Source organism: Nicotiana tomentosiformis, chromosome 3, assembly GCF_000390325.3.
Source record: "Nicotiana tomentosiformis chromosome 3, ASM39032v3, whole genome shotgun sequence".
Classification (NCBI taxonomy): Eukaryota; Viridiplantae; Streptophyta; class Magnoliopsida; order Solanales; family Solanaceae; genus Nicotiana; species Nicotiana tomentosiformis.
Window position 1 is genome coordinate 83956110 of NC_090814.1, and position 16348 is coordinate 83972457.

Below are 16348 nucleotides of genomic sequence, written 5' to 3' on the forward strand. Positions count from 1 at the left end.
TGATTGTGTGACTTATGGTTGTCTAGGTATACACCAAAGATCGATGGTTCAAAGATATCAAATCTACCGATTGACCGAGTATATCCGACATAAGTTTACTACGGAAAGTTCAAAGGGAAACCTACTTATCCAGATGCAATTAATCCTTGCTTGTAAATCACACAGTTTTTCATGCATACTTCCGTGATATAGCCATTCCCCATTCATGTGGGGGATTGTTGAGGTTTTATTTTTTAAGATGTAATATTCTTAAAATGAGGGTGAATGGGAAATGGAGGGAAAATGAAATTTTGAGTAAAATTTTAAGTTTTCCCCTCTTAACAATGAGACATTGTCCCATATTGGAAGTGGAAGACATTTTTGGTGGGTATATATATAATTGCTCTTCTTGTAGCTCTTAAAGAGTTAAGAAGAAAGCAAGCCTCGCGCCGTCGTCGTCGTCGCTCGCTCGGCTCGGCTTCGGCTACGACTACGGCTTCGGCTTCGGCTTCGGATTTGAATTTGAATTTGGATTTGGATTTGGATTTGGTCAAATGATCGATTGATTGATTAATTTTTTGGACCAAATTTATTTGTTAATAGTAAATATTAACGTAAGATTATCCGTATTTGTAAACGGATATTTTCCAATCCGTGTATTGATAATTTGGCAGCCGGATAATGGTCTTCCCACCATGAAGTGCTTGCTCCACAAATATGAAGTGCTTGCTCCACAAATATGTAATGCTTGATCCACCATGAAGGGTGGACGTTTGGTCTTGCACTCCTTCTTGGCTGCTATATATATATGAGCAGCAAATGTTGAAGAAATACTCAACTCAACATATAATTCGCTCAACAAATTGGCTATACATTGCACTCCTTCCTCTCAGAACTTTCATACGTTTTTCTGAGTATATACTCCTTCGTTCTGCATTGTTTTTTAACTTCAAACAAAGCAACTGTAAGTGTGATTTGCTACCGAACTTTGTGTTCGCCGAAACACTGGGGTTTGAAGTACCGCTACACCAGTGTGTTATTCCTTCTATCCTGGGAGGAAATAATCCATTACCTTGGGTACTAGGAGGGGATTAAATTCCTTAAGGAAATACTGTGAATTCAGTGGGCTCGAATTTATTATTATTGTTTCATTACGTTAACTTATATTTTGCAGAATTAATATTTACAAATACAGCAATATTGACCGGGAATAATATTTAATAGGTACATAATATATTAAGTTAAAGTATACAATAGGTACTAAACTTAGTTAAAGTGTTTAAATGTATATTGGAGCTAAGTTTATGGGGCTAATAAGTATTTGGCCATTTTTTATTTTATCATAGTTGGAAGTTTTGAACCATCTCTTATACCTAGAGTAAGAGGACAAAAAAGGGGAGGGAAAAAAGAAAAACCGCAGCTCCATCCCCGTCTTCCCCAAATCGGCGAGTCAGTGTGGAAGCAAAGAGAAGCAGAGAACGACGGCGGCATGGGAACGTCGGTTCAGGTGACGCCACTGTGTGGAGTGTACAATGAGAACCCTCTCTCTTACCTCGTATCTATCGATGGCTTCAATTTCCTCATCGATTGTGGTTGGAATGACCAATTTGACACTTCTCTTCTTCAGCCCCTTTCCAGGTCAACAAACAAATATCAATTTTACTCTCTTTTCAGTTCAATGTATATAATTTTCCTATTTCCCGGAGCAAAACAAGTGCTTTCTACAGTGTAAACTCTTTTGCTAATTATTGTAATGAAATTTCTTCATCTAGTTATTGTCGTTTCAACTTTTATATATTAATGTACAGGGTAGCTTCAAGTGTGGATGCTGTATTGCTATCACACTCTGATACATTTCATCTCGGTGCATTGCCCTATGCTATGAAACAACTTGGTCTTTCCGCTCCTATTTATGCTACAGAACCAGTGTACAGACTAGGGTTACTAACTATGTATGATCACTATCTCTCACGGAAGGTGAACCTTTTACTCTAGCGTAATCATCAAATGCACTTGTCTATTTTAGTTTATAAGCTTTATAATCAAGCATTTCACATGTATATTAAGTGTCTGTCCTTAACATTGATGTCGTGTTTAGTTTTTTGTGCTTTGCAATGAATTACGTTGAGCTGTAGATTCCAATGTGCTTGATTTTATGTACTCCCTAAGGGAGAGAGGCAATGCACAAGTTTACTAGCCAGAGTTTGAGGCTTCTGTTTGTATGTTTCAAACTGTCTTCATTAGAAAAGGAAACTAAAACTTTCGACTGTTATAACATGTATTATAGGGATCATTCTCTCTATAATCCTTCCGTATTTTGTTGACAAACTGATTAATTAGGTCTTGGTCTCCTTAATTATTTGCATAGTAAACGACGAATGCAGACTACTGATTCAGTTGCTGTCTACTTGGTAGTTAAGGTGTCGGTGATGCTAACCAACCCTTTCAAATTAGAGAAGAACACTGGAAATAAAGTTGGCAAAATGTGAGTCACCATTATCAGACCCGAATGTACCAACTCGAATGTTACTTAATCTTTCTTCTTCTACTAATAGGGTTCAAAACTTTTTAAAGAAAAATAGAGAGAAATAGAAGTACCTATAGAACAATATATGGCAGCTGCTAAGAATAGTATAGTCCAATATCTGACGGAATCATTTGTGTTTGTTGTTTATGAGTGTGTAATCATATAGAAGTCCATTGACATTCTCTTTTTGTGCAGCAAGTTTCAGAGTTTGATCTATTCACTTTGGATGACATTGATTCTGCGTTCCAAAATGTGACCAGATTAACCTACTCTCAAAATCATTACATGTCTGGTAGGTTTCTTTTCTTGTTTAGTATGTTACTCCACCTTTTTTGAGTTCACTTCATGTCCGTTTCTGGTCTCTTAATATCATGTATAGTCTAGTACTTCATATTGTCAAGGAGATAAAGTTGCCCATGACGTTGATGAGTGGTCGTTAAGAGCTAGATTGGTTGCAAGTCCCGGCTACAACTGAATTTGAAGAACTTAAATCTCTTAATGACTCCGGAACTGCTGTTATATTGTAGGAAAAGGAGAAGGGATTGTTATTGCTCCACTGGTAGCTGGTCATCTGTTAGGAGGTACTACATGGAAGATAACAAAAGATGGGGAGGATGTCATATACGCTGTTGACTTCAATCACCGTAAAGAAAGGTAAACATAGAACAGTCTTATTATCCGTCTAAATTGGATTCTACTCAACTTGATCCTAATATTATAATTACTCTTTTCTCCCTTTCAGACATCTGAATGGAACTGTTTTAGAGTCTTTTGTCCGTCCAGCTGTTCTAATAACGGATGCCTTTAATGCCTTAAACAATCAACCCTCTAGGCGCCAAAGGGACCAAGAGTTTCTAGGTAATTGTTGTTCCTTTTTATTGTGAAGAACTTTTTGGATCTCAGAATGGCTTGTCATACGGACTTCGTTGGTTTAGGCCTTTAGGGGAAGTCACAGATACACACAATACATTTTATAAATTTTTAGTTATTAACTTGCACATCCAGAGGACTTCCGGATTGTCATTTGGTCTTCCCTTATCCTCATTCAAAAGAAAAAAGATTGCCACTTTTCGGTTTGAGGAGCTCTTTTGGATCTGAGAAGGGCTTGTCCTTCGTACTTCACTTGTTTAGGAGAAGTCATAAATACACACGACACATTTTTATAATTGTACAGTTATTAATTTGCATATTTAGAGGACTTTCAAATGGTCGTTTGATCTTCCCTATTCCCATTCAGTAGGAAAAAGATCGTCGGATCTTCCCTTCCATGCTGCAAGTGATAATTTCTCAGTTCTTGTCTATGTCTCAGTTCTTGTCTATGTGTTTTTCTTTTTCCTGTAGATGCCATAGAGAAAACGGTAAATGTTGGGGGAAATGTATTACTTCCTGTTGATACTGCTGGTAGAGTTTTGGAGCTCATCTTGACGTTGGAACAGGTGCAGGAACGAGAGTATCTCATCTTTTTGTCTGCAACTTATTAACTAGTTAGTCTCATAGCTGGTTTTGGTGAGAATTGCAGCACTGGACACAAAAGCAGTTGTCGACTCCCATCTTCTTCCTCTCATATGTAGCATCAAGTACTGTTGACTATGCGAAGAGTTTCCTTGAGTGGATGAGCGATTCAATTGCAAAATCTTTTGAGCACACTCGGGACAATGCTTTTCTATTAAGGTAAGGATGATATACTTCAAATGTTTTCATTATTGGAGATTTATTAAAAAATGTTGTCAATCTTGGAGAGATGTTTAACTAATGAATTGTTTTGCTTCAATGATGATTCTTTGAGGCTATTGAACTGTGGGGGTCGGGTTTACTTTAAGTTGTCCATTATTTTTGGAGGCTACTGAACCCCAAGGGTAAGATTTCCTTTAAGTTGCCCCTCTAGGAGGTTAGCAGATAACTTGTGACAGCCTGTGCTTTAACAGCCTCAGCTTTCAAGCTAATCATACCTTTGTTATAGGCTAAGATCAACTGAAATTCATTGGATCACCTTTCTGTCAAATTACAAAGAAAGCCTACATAAGGAACGTTAATGCAAGGAGATAAAATGAATCTAGTACCCTCCTAAGTTTTTTTATTTTTTATTTTATTTTGTCCTTTTGTCTCTAGGTATTTTTTTCAAATATTGCATCTACTTCTTGGGAAATCAGGATGAAGGTTTTGAATCATCTGATAGACGGGGTAATGGCTTGGAAGTTGAATGTATAGTTGTGTCAGATCAACCCTCCTAAGGTTGAAGATGTTCTCTTTCTTTAGTTTCTTATTCTTCTTTTCTTTGTTGGAGTGGCTTTACAAATCTGGATAACATATTCCATTTTGGAAGGTGAATGTGGCATCATATTTACCTTTTACTGACTGTCTTGCTGTCACGTGTGGAATTATAGCAAAGGTTTTTTGTTACTTCAAAAACTCTAGTGGTGATCCTTTGAGTATTGCTCAACAAGATGGAAAGTAGTGCAATAAACTCAAAGTATTGTTATCACCTTTTTTCTTTTGCTACCTTCAAGTGGAAAATACTCTCACCTGTATTTGTAATAGTCAGCATGATTAATATTACTTAAATTTTCCTATATTCCAGCAGTTATAAGCTTATTAGAATTCTAATGGAGCGTTTACAATACATACAGGAAAATTAAGCTCGTGATTAACAAGAGTGGTCTTGAAGAAGTTCCTGGGCCAAAGGTTCATTTCTCTGCTTCTTTTGGTAAAAGAGGAGTCGTCTTTATGTTTTCTCAGTTGATCTGTATACAATGTATAGGTTGTTATGGCTTCCATGGCCAGTTTAGAAGCTGGATATGCACATGACATCTTTGTTGAATGGGCAGCTGATCCAAAGAATCTTGTTCTGTTCACTGAAAGAGGGCAGGTGTGCTTGCACTCAGATTGATTAATCCTTTTTCAAAATTTGGATTGTGACCAGCATTTTTTAATGCTAACTTACAGTAAGACATATCGGTTTCACCCCTTCTGAGGTCCAAGGGATACTCGTCTGTTAGAATATCTCTATTACTTGTAAGATGCATGTATAATTTTGCAGCTCCAGTATCTCTACTTCTTGAGTGAATTTCTTCTTGCCACGTTTTCTTGAATAGTAATAATTTATTTCGTTAACGGCAGCTCATTTTCGTTGTTGGAAATTGGTTTCACCGTTCCTTGCTTTGCAGGAAAGCTGCCAGTTTCACTGATAAACATTTTAACAATATTTATTCAAAATTTCGGATTTTGAGGAAATTGATCTTGTTTCTGTTTGTATCTTCAATTACATATGCTTATACTGATGCCTTCAACTTGAATACAGTTTGGCACATTGGCACGCATTCTTCAGTCAAATCCACCTCCTAAAGCTGTTAAAGTTACTATGTCAAGGAGAATTCCCTTGGTTGGTGAGGAGTTAGCCGCTTATGAGGAGGAGCAAAACAGGATAAAAAGGGAAGAAGCTCTCAGAGCTACTCTTGTTAAAGAGGAGGAATCAAAAGCGCTTATTGGGGCCGAAGTCATCACCGGTGACCCAATGGTCATTGATGCCAATGTCACACATGCTTCCTCCAATGGTATAGTGCAATCTGCTGATATGTGAATGATTACACTTTGCATCTGGTACCTGTGCACTTTGACTCATCATATTTGAGAGGATGTTGAACCTTTAAATTGTATGTTTTTTTCTTTGAGATCTGTCAGAATCCCACATCGGGTGGTATGGGTTCTTTGGTCTCTTCAGATGATCTTGAGCAATCATCACCTTATAAGCTAGCTTTTAGGGTTGAGTTAGGTCCAAAGTCCATTTCTTTATCCTGGTATTAGAGCCTGATGTTGAGCCTCATCTTATGTTGTCCATACTCCAGATGTCCAGTCCTTGGCGTGGGGGGGGGGGGGGTTTCAGAGTCCTACATCAGGCGGGTATGGGTTCTTTGGTCTCTTCATATTGTCTTGGGCAATCCTCACCCCATAAGCTAGCTTTTGGGGTTAAGTTAAGCCCAAGGTCCTTTTTTTATTGATAAAATAATAAAATTCATTAAAACAATATGTAAGAAGTATGCCAAAGAGTAGAAAACCTTCCAAAACACCCAAGGTCCATTTCCTTATCAAGATCCATCTTTGAAACTTTGGAACATTTCTCATCCCCCACAAAAACATGAAGTAGAAAGGCTGAATGCATGCATCATTGGATTCCCATTCCCTTATTCTTTTTTATTAGACGATCCTATCACTTCAAACCAGTGGTGAGCACCCTCCACTTCCAACCAAGAGGTTGTGAGTTCGAGTCATCCCAAGAGCAAGGTCGGTAGTTCTTGGAGGGAGGGAGCCGAGGGTCTATCGGAAACAACCTCTCTACTCCAGGGTAGGGGTAAGGTCTGCGTACACGCTACCCTCTCCAGACCCCACTAGTGAGATTATAGTGGGTTGTTGTTGTTGTTGATCCTATCACTAATAGATGTGAACATTACTTTCCACACATATCTTCTCCTTCAGGTCTCTCTCTACAAATTGCTTATCCTAGAGTTTGGTTCCCTCTCCCCCCTCTTTCTGTATACGTCTTCTGAATTCCTTCTGTGTAGTCCTCTTTTCTCCTACTTTATTGGACCTGCTTCTATGTCAGATCTTCACTATTCGTCCGCCTCCCTCCTCTATCTGAATGTTCTTCTGAACCTTGACTCTCCCTGCCCCTATCACTTTGCTCTAGAGAACTCCTGATGGTGCATGTGGGTAAACAAAATACTTGTGGCTGATTTCTGCTGGTTTCGGGTATAATTTTCAGATCTGGCAGTATATTGCCTGTTGAGATTTACCAAAATTTATTTTGATCGTATTTGGGTTAAACCAACGAATTTAAAATGTTGAAGGGATATTCATGAAATTTGTCGTCTCTGGTGGTCAGATAAGGAAGTTGTTGAGAAGTGTGGGCATAATCACAATAGTGGGCTTTAATAGGCATGCTAAAGAAATAACAGGCACACTGAGCTCAAACTTTTTTTTTTTTGAGAAAGAACTAAGCTCTAACTTTATTTTGAAGAGAATATATATCTACTTTTTGGAAGAAGAAAATTGGCAACCCCACTATGAACAAGGATGCAGACAAAATATCTATAGCACCCATGCACAGACTTTCTTTTTTTTTCTTCTTTAGAACTTTTATGTTTTAAGTTAAACATAGGTCTTATCATGTTTACAGCTGCTGGTCCGTACAGTGGTGCTTTCAAGGATGTCTTGATTGATGGATTTGTTCCACCTTCATCTAGCGTAGCTCCAATGTTCCCTTTCTATGATAACACCTCTGAGTGGGATGACTTTGGTGAAGTCATCAATCCAGATGATTACGTGATCAAAGATGACAATATGGAGCAGTTGTCAATGCATGTGAGTTAAAGTTGGTCAATTGTGCCTTCAGTTGAGCAGTGTCATGGTTATTTTATTGTTTAGAAATCAACTTGTATGTTTGGTTGTCCAATGCAGAAAATCTTTCTGGTTTCATCTGAGTCAAGAAGATTGAACTCTGCATCATTTTGCTAATGATTGTTCAAATGTAACCATACATCATCAGAGCATCTGATAGATTTTAGTGGCAGCTCGAGTACTTTCTGAACTAAAGTTTCTCATGTTCTTGAACTTTTATTATATCGTAGCCCATGTAGGGTGCAACAATAATTTCTGTTGGGCTTAAAATCAATTTTGGGGTTAACAGCATTACCCGTGGTCTTAAACATGCCTTAAATTTCTTAAGGGAAGAACTGGCGATTTGCCTGTGAATCATGTATTATGCTACTTGGGGTTGGAGTTTGTAGTAAATAATTTTACAGGTAAACATTATAGCTCTTGCATACATATGACTTCTGTAAAGCTTGACTCTTTTTAAAAGTTTACAGTTCTTCAAGACTTTATATCATGGACATTGTACATCCATTGTAAACAGGAAACAGGTCCTCTCACATTTGGCGAGTTTAAAGTTTTTCCTACTGTTTGACTCACAACAAATGGCTATCTCTGGTGTATCATTTATCTCTTGTGATAAGCAGAAAAAATACTAGGAAGAAATGAAAGACAGACATTAGGAACTAGATCTAGCCATTACTTTCTGCGTTTCATAGCATTAGCTGACACCTCAAGAATATTAATGAACATGTTATTTATTAGATGGTAAAATTTCATCTCCAGGACATTTACTTGTATCCTGCTGTTAACTTTTTTCAACCATCCAATTAGCTACAGTTTTGTGGCGAATTGTACGTTTCCTGACCTTGTTGGATAATTATTTACTGTCTTTCTAATCTTATTCTAGGTTGATGGAGATCTAAATGGAAACCTTGATGAAGGATCAGCAAATCTAATCCTTGATACAACGCCCTCAAAAGTTGTATCTTCAGAGTTAACAGTAAGTCTTAGTTTGCTTCTTGATTTCTTTTGATACTCGAGGTAAAGCTGAATTTACTTGAAACCACTTCAATAAATGATAATGTAGAATCTTAGTTACAATGCAGTGACCAAATAGCCTCTTCAAAGTGAGCAAGTGAAAATAGAATCGGTCAATCCAACTTTTGTATTGTGGTACTATAGGCCTGACATTTTTCTTTTTACTAGTTTCAGGATACGCAAGTTGTGCGTGGACCCTATATAGATGAGAATAAACTTTTGAAAAAAAAAAACATTCAAAGCATGTGTTTGAGTCACAAAATAAATATTAAGTAAGAATTCAAGTTCCTAAAATTGATAAATATTGATCAGAAAATTGACACATTATATTCATTTATTTATGATCTTATGTAAAAATATTTATTTGAGTTACAAATTAAAGTCAAGGTATACAAAATTTTATTATGAGTAATTTGAAATTAGAATATCTTATATTGCTTTGTTTTGATCACCATATATAATGTGATTCGTCATGGTTAGATATATAGGAACCAGTAAAGATTGACAAATTAACTTATTTAGTTAGGTATTAGTTATAATTGCAATTCTTTGGAGGTCCTAGAAATAAAATAATGTACTGGAATTCTCGAAAAAGGTTTATGTAAGGTAAACTTTTATTTGATTTTAAAGTCCAAAATCTTAGGACTTCTTATACATTAATGATTTAATAAGTAAAATTTTAGTTGATCTCAAAGTCCTAAGTATTAGGAAAGTAACTTAATTTACAATCTTATCCAATGTAAGATCTATTTTTAAAGGGTAAAAAAGGTGAATGATATTTCGCTAAGGTGCTTTGTGCTTTTATTAGAATATAGATTTATCAAATTCAACCGCTTTAATGTACGCCATCAGAATGCAGAATTCTTAGTAACAATGTAGTGACCGAGTAGTTCTTTCGAAATGAGAAAGTGACAATATTGTAGAGCAATCAAAATATTGTATCATCCTAGCTTAGGCCTGTTATAATTTTTCTTAAATTTCTTTCTTATCAAAGTTTCATGCACTTGCTACTTCCGTCAGTATTGCACTATTCAGAAACTATTTCAGGGCTGTGATGGTTTTGAGATGAGAAGCAAAAAATGATGCTATTTCTGGAATATCTTATTGAGCAATTAGTTAGTCCGTCTGCCCCAATTTTTTGGGCTCTATTACTATTTGGATAATCAAAAGTTTTCTTTATAACTAAGATTTTTTAAATGTTCTTAAATTTTTTATCACGCGCCTATGTATATAGCTTTTTAAATTCTGACCTTGTCCATCCGAAAATAATGAGAAAGTTGGAAAATCACACCCAACTTTTGACACAGGATAAAGGTCTCCTCTTCTGTTCCGCTTTCTTCTGCTCACCAAATCGAAACTCCATTTCAAAACTTAGAAAAAATTGTGATTGATGGTACTATTATGCAGACACATGTAAAGTGTATTGCAAAGAATTTGAGAAACCTATATCCAAATTCACTCTAGATAAGTTGAGATGGGGAGCCTTGGAGCAAACGGGTTCGAGCCGTGGAAGCAACCACTAATGCTTGCATTAGGGTAGGCTGTCTACATCACACCCCCTGTGGTGCGGCTCCCCGGACCCTGCGTGAATGCTCCAACCGGCCTGTCTTTTTTACTCTAGATAGGTTGACCCTCATACTCTAACCCTGGCATCTTTTTGATGATTAGGACGGAGGGAGTATATGATTAGATCCTAGCTGGAAGTAACTTACAGTCGATGCATCTTCAAACTGTCTCTATCTGAATTCACTCTTTCTTTACAAAGTTGGCTCTTAAAAATGTTGCTTCAATTGTTAAACTCCGGAAATGTTGAATGTCACTTAAGTTTTGACATGTGTTCCTGATCTTCTGAAACTATAGTTTTAGTGATCCATGTTTTGTGATTTCACAAATATACAGATACAATCATTAACCTTAGTAAAGGGTAACATGTTGTAGTGTACTGTCATCTGGAAAGTTGGATGGTTTGCTGCTAACTTTTACTTCTTTTTTTCCCTAATTGCACTTGCTCACCAGCAAACATACAACATTTTAATATGCTCAGTATTCTGATTAGCATCCTGATAATATGTTTTGCTCCAATTTCTGTCCTCCCCTTTTTTCCTCTCGCAGGTACAAGTCAAGTGTTCCTTATTATACGTGGATTTTGAAGGTCGTTCAGATGGCCGTTCGATCAAATCAATTCTTGCTCATGTTGCGCCCTTAAAGCTTGTATGGACGTCCTTTCTATAACTGATAATGTAGATTTCCTAAAGATAAGAGAGAATCACATTTTTTCTTTCATGCACTTCTACCATCTTTTCAAAAGTTGCTATTATCAGTAATAACACAATTGTTCTCATGTGTATTATGACATGTCTTCCATGTTCTGTGTTTTTTTTGTGTCTAAATATTCATTTATCACATATATTCACATGCTTCCACAATGTTCTCATTCAAAGAACCAACATATATTCCTCATGCATGCATGGAATATATTCTTGGCACAGTTGGATCATAGGCTTTCTTCTACCATGAAGAAATAATCTCCAGTAAAGTGATCTGAAATATTTTGGTCATTTAATGGCTTTTCTTGAAAAATAATAGGATATAACATCCTTTATACCTGTCGGACAAGAGGATGTCTTGCTTTTAGTAAAACTGGAGGGTTTTGTTCTTCTGATCTAACTGCTAGTTCTCTGCTGTATAGCTTCATCCTAAATAGTAAAAGAATTTCTTAGCCAAAAGACTTGTGGAACTCTTAACATATTTGAACAGATGGTTTTATTGGAAACACTATTAAACTACTGCAGAAGAAAATTATCTTTTTCTCTTTCTACCTCTGCTGCCCCACCTTAAAGAAAAAAGAGAAGCATTTGTATCCTGTGTAATCAGAATCCGCCATAGAAAATCCTCACAGTTCTATCATCCCCTTTCTGGTGAATCATCTGACCTTGCTTGCCTTTTCTCTATCTGGCGAGGAAAGTGGAAAGCCAAAAGAAAGAAAACCTGTAGGTCACATATATTAAGCTTTCAGTATATATGACCGAATTATTTTCGTTTTCCCATAGAATATGTATTTCACTGATTCTATATCATATTCTTAAATTTTGTAACTTCATTTCACAAGATGAAAACTGCTAGCTTGGTATTGATTTCTACTTCAGTGCCACTGGTAGCTTTTTCACTTACGGAATCAAAGGATATTTTTTCACCGATTCTGTATTGCAAACAAGTTGAGTCAAAGATTTTGAAAATCTCACATAATATATTTAAATATCCTATGAAGACTTTATTTTAGCTTTTTTCTCTTTTAAAGCTGAAACGTTGACTGATGTCGGTTATCCTTAGTCTGAAACTTACTTGACATGAGGGTTACAGGCTTACAGTTTTGGAACCAATAATAATAGGGTTTGCAGGAGCTAGTTGAACTCATCCCATCCTGCATATGAAAAAAAAGAATATAGGAAGGGAAAAAGTGATGCATCAAGATTTGATAAAGGGCCTATTAGTATGGTTCACAATGTATGTCTAGATTAATGAGTCGTATTCTAAAATATCAATGTCAGTTAGTTTATTTATGTCTTTATTTTTGATAACTGAGAAATCCCTGAGGGTTGGTGGCGCAAGGTTTGAACCTCGATGGATATTGGGCCCACCTCTCTACCCTTCTCCACTTAAATATTATCTAGGGCAGGGTTCGAACCCGTGATGTGCGTCTAACCTACACATCACATGCTGTTCTTACCACTAGACTGAAGCTCTTGGGGATCAGGATCAGTTAGTTTATGTTGTCCACAACTTCTCCTGGATCACAATTTCCTAACTGAAGTTGGTAATTTTGTATTAGAAGTTCAATAGCACAAAAATAACCATTTGGATTGGATCTTCATGTCTATATCTTTCTGCTTTTGATGCACTTATTGGATGCTCATTAACTTAACTTTGTGCCCTTTTCCCTATGAATACTATCCCTGTTCTACTTCTCTTCTTCTTCAATGATCTGAAACCATTAGTTCTTGCAGTTTCGACTGTTTGACATGCTATAATAGCTGTTCTGTTTTATAGGTATTGGTGCATGGATCAGCTGAAGCCACTGAGCATCTGAAGCAACATTGTCTGAAACAAGTTTGTCCGCATGTTTACGCTCCCCAGTTAGAAGAAACAATTGACGTCACTTCAGATTTGTGTGCTTATAAGGTTAGTCTACTTTCTTTATTGTGGTTTATACCTTTGTTAAAAAACACACCAGTATTAACATGCTGGTTCTATGTTTGTTTCCTTGATAGGTCCAACTCTCTGAGAAGCTAATGAGCAAAGTGCTCTTTAAGAAGGTAAGCTGGATATAGTATGGCTGACATCAACAAATGGCTTTCTTCAGGAATTTTGCCACTTTATGTATTCTAAGAACTGTTTTTACGCATTTATGGAAGCAGGTGAAGTTAGTAAGTAAATTATGCACATCCCATTTAAAAAAAGTAACCTATGTACACTTGCTGAAGTTATATCAAGGTTCTCTTTCTCAAAAGTTTTCTGCACTAGCAATTTTGTAGCCATCCTTCTGTTCTGAAATGCTGGGGCTCATTACACTCCATACACTAAAAGGGTATAAAGATTTCAAGCGTTTGTGCTAAAAGTTCTGGTATATTCGACTTTCTGCCCCATATGCTGTGTGCAGAGACCAATTTTACTTTGATCATATTGTGGTCCGAGTCTTCCTCTCTCCTTGGTTAATTGTGTTTACATTTGTAATAGCTTGGAGACTATGAAATAGCATGGGTTGATGCTGAAGTGGGGAGGACAGAAAATGACATGATCTCTTTACTTCCTCTCTCGGGACCCGCTCCCCCGCATAAAACAGTTCTCGTCGGAGATATAAAAATGTCCGATTTCAAGCAGTTTCTCGCCAGCAAGGGCGTCCAGGTCCTTTTGATTTTCTTTTGTCTTCTCTTTTCTACTAATTATGTTTTGGCTTTGGCTTAGCAAATTGTTAAGACCAACAAATTTCATTTTTCAGGTAGAATTTGCTGGTGGTGCTTTACGTTGCGGGGAGTATGTGACCATTCGCAAAGTTGGAGATGCTAGTCAAAAGGTGGCAACTTTTGATAATACTTCAAAATCTTTTTCATATTACTAGCAAATCAAGCCTTTCAGAGCCTTTTCCTTGACTTCCTTTATTGAAACTTCTGTTTGGGAAATTTATTGTAGGTTGGAGGTGCTGCTATTCAGCAGATCGTGCTTGAAGGTCCATTATCTGAAGAGTACTATAAAATTCGAGAATACCTATATTCACATTTTTATTCCCTCTAATGTCAAGAGCAGAGTAACTTGTCTTGTATTTGTACCCGGGTGCGGAGGCAGAGGGATGCAAGGGGTTCAATTAATCCCATTTGTCGGAAAACTATGTAAATAGTGCAAAATTTGGACTTTTTTTGCTTATTTATAAGTTGTTGAATTCCCAAGATTTTTTTCTTTTTAAATTCCCTTGTTTGGATTCCTTGCTCCGCCTATGTTAATTGTACTTTGTACCCATAATACAGTTTTCCTTTTTCCTTTTTCTGCCTCTTTTCCTTCTCATGGACGTGGCTGTTTTCCTAGTAGTTTGTAAATATCTTCTCTTTGGTTTCGGAAAGCTCAATCGTCAGTATTTCCTGCAAAGTGCAGACCATTTAGACTGTTGAATTTGCGCCAATGGCAGTTCCGAAAGAATTTACTCACTGCTTGGCAAATGAAGAATCACGAATCCGGAGTCTGGACGTATTAGAGTAGAAAAAAATTGAGCTGAATTTAGAAGTTTCGACCAAGCTATTGGCAGAAAAAAGAGAGGACCAATTATAACTTAGCGTACATCTCTAATTGAATGTTTTGTTGTCAATTAATTGTCCCCTTTTATCTTTTAAGTCTGGGGGAAGCATACATGTTTCTTAAATAGGGTTTTGGTTTATCTTTTCCCGTGCAAGTTGCAACTGGATTTTTATTTATCAAATTGAAAGATGACCAAATTAGAAAGGGAGTCTTGGACAACGATATCGTTGTTTCCGTGTGACTTATAGGTAGGGTTCAAGATATGGAAGCAGCCACTAATGCTTGCATTAGGGTAGGCTGTCTACATGATACCCCTTGAAGTGTGGGTCTTCCTCGGATCCTGAACAGTGGGCGGACGCATATGGTGGAAAGCGGGTTCAACTGAACCCGCTTCGTTAAAAAATAATACTGTGTATATGTATAAATTATGATTAAAGTTGCATAAATTTTGTATAAATATTTTATTTGAATTTGCTTGCATAAAATCTTGGGTCCGTCACTGATCCTGAATGCTTTGTGCATGAGACTGTTATTTGAAAAATGACCAAATTAATGCTGCTATTTGATGTCGGCGCACTTGACATAAGATGTAAGTATTCGTACGCTGAACCAAACGTTAGGAATGATGGGGCAGCAAATAAATGAGTAAGCCGAATTTGATTAGACAAATAGTAATACTTAATACCCGCAGTTTTATTTGATTTTAGGGAAAGGATGAACAACTTATAGGACTATCCAAATATTAATTTCAGATATTATAGATCCAAATTAGTTAGCAGGTTCACTTCTTTCTGATGAAAATACCCAATTTCTGTTACCTTTTATCCTACCCTCCACGCGTCTCTCAATCCATTGTCTTAACTTTTATTTTTGTTATATTGCTTTAACTTTTTATGGTTCTTTTACGGCTTGTTTGGATGCCTTTAACTATTGTATTGTATCGTATTTTTACTTTAAATATAATATTTGTTTTGATTGTTACTTAAATTTTATTGTATCATATCGTTAAATTCGTCGTTACGTAACGACGAAAAGTGTAACGACGGATTTGGTGTGGTGGCGTCGTTACTATATTTTTTTCTCTCATTTTGCCCTTTTTTATTATTAAATAATTATATTTTATCCTTTATCATACTTTTTTATATAATAATTCTACTTCGCATCCTATTTTTTTTCTTAGTAATGTTCTAAGTTTATTCTTCATATTTTTGGTGCGTGAGATCAAGAAACGATGGCAAACGATACAATCTATCCAAACATTATATTTATCAAACAATACAATACAGTACAATATAATACGATATAATATGAAACGACATGTAACGACCAACCAAACAAGCTGATAGTAGCTTGATATCGTCTACTAAGTTTTAAAAAATCTTAATCAAAATTGTTATTTTCTTACGTCTATCTCATGAACCAAACGAAGGATAAAAGTCCATCCAATCCCATCCAAAACAAGATTAAAAATCCATCTTTAACTTAAACTAATTAATATTAATATACAATCCGCTAATTTAATCTTCTGGTCAACCGCCTCAATATTTTACTCATAGTACGAATTTCGCCTTTACCGATACTCCATGTGATTTAATTTATGTAATATTATTTTTAACTAATTTTTTTTAAAAAGAGCGAGACATTTCTTATTTG

General features: G+C 36.3%; 1 protein-coding gene across 4 annotated transcripts; it reads left to right on the forward strand.

Annotated features, from left to right (window-relative positions):
- The first annotated feature begins 1338 nt into the window (after window positions 1–1338).
- On the forward strand, window positions 1339–14443 carry LOC104100460 (cleavage and polyadenylation specificity factor subunit 2). Of its 4 annotated transcripts, none has more exons than XM_009607688.4 (18): window positions 1339–1617; window positions 1788–1956; window positions 2702–2798; window positions 3034–3160; window positions 3249–3364; window positions 3848–3942; window positions 4026–4177; window positions 5134–5188; window positions 5265–5372; window positions 5805–6057; window positions 7677–7861; window positions 8781–8873; window positions 11024–11122; window positions 12959–13090; window positions 13180–13224; window positions 13646–13813; window positions 13908–13982; window positions 14099–14443. In XM_009607688.4, the coding sequence occupies exons 1-18, from the start codon at window positions 1469–1471 to the stop codon at window positions 14198–14200; spliced, it is 2220 nt and encodes a 739-aa protein (XP_009605983.1). In that variant the 5' UTR covers window positions 1339–1468; the 3' UTR covers window positions 14201–14443. The 4 variants fall into 4 exon arrangements, with proteins under 4 accessions (XP_009605983.1, XP_009605985.1, XP_009605984.2 ...); XM_009607691.4 differs by lacking the exon at window positions 1788–1956 and adding an exon at window positions 2395–2464 and having other exon boundaries at window positions 1479–1617; XM_009607690.4 differs by lacking the exon at window positions 1788–1956 and having other exon boundaries at window positions 1476–1617.
- Window positions 14444–16348: the final 1905 nt, after the last annotated feature.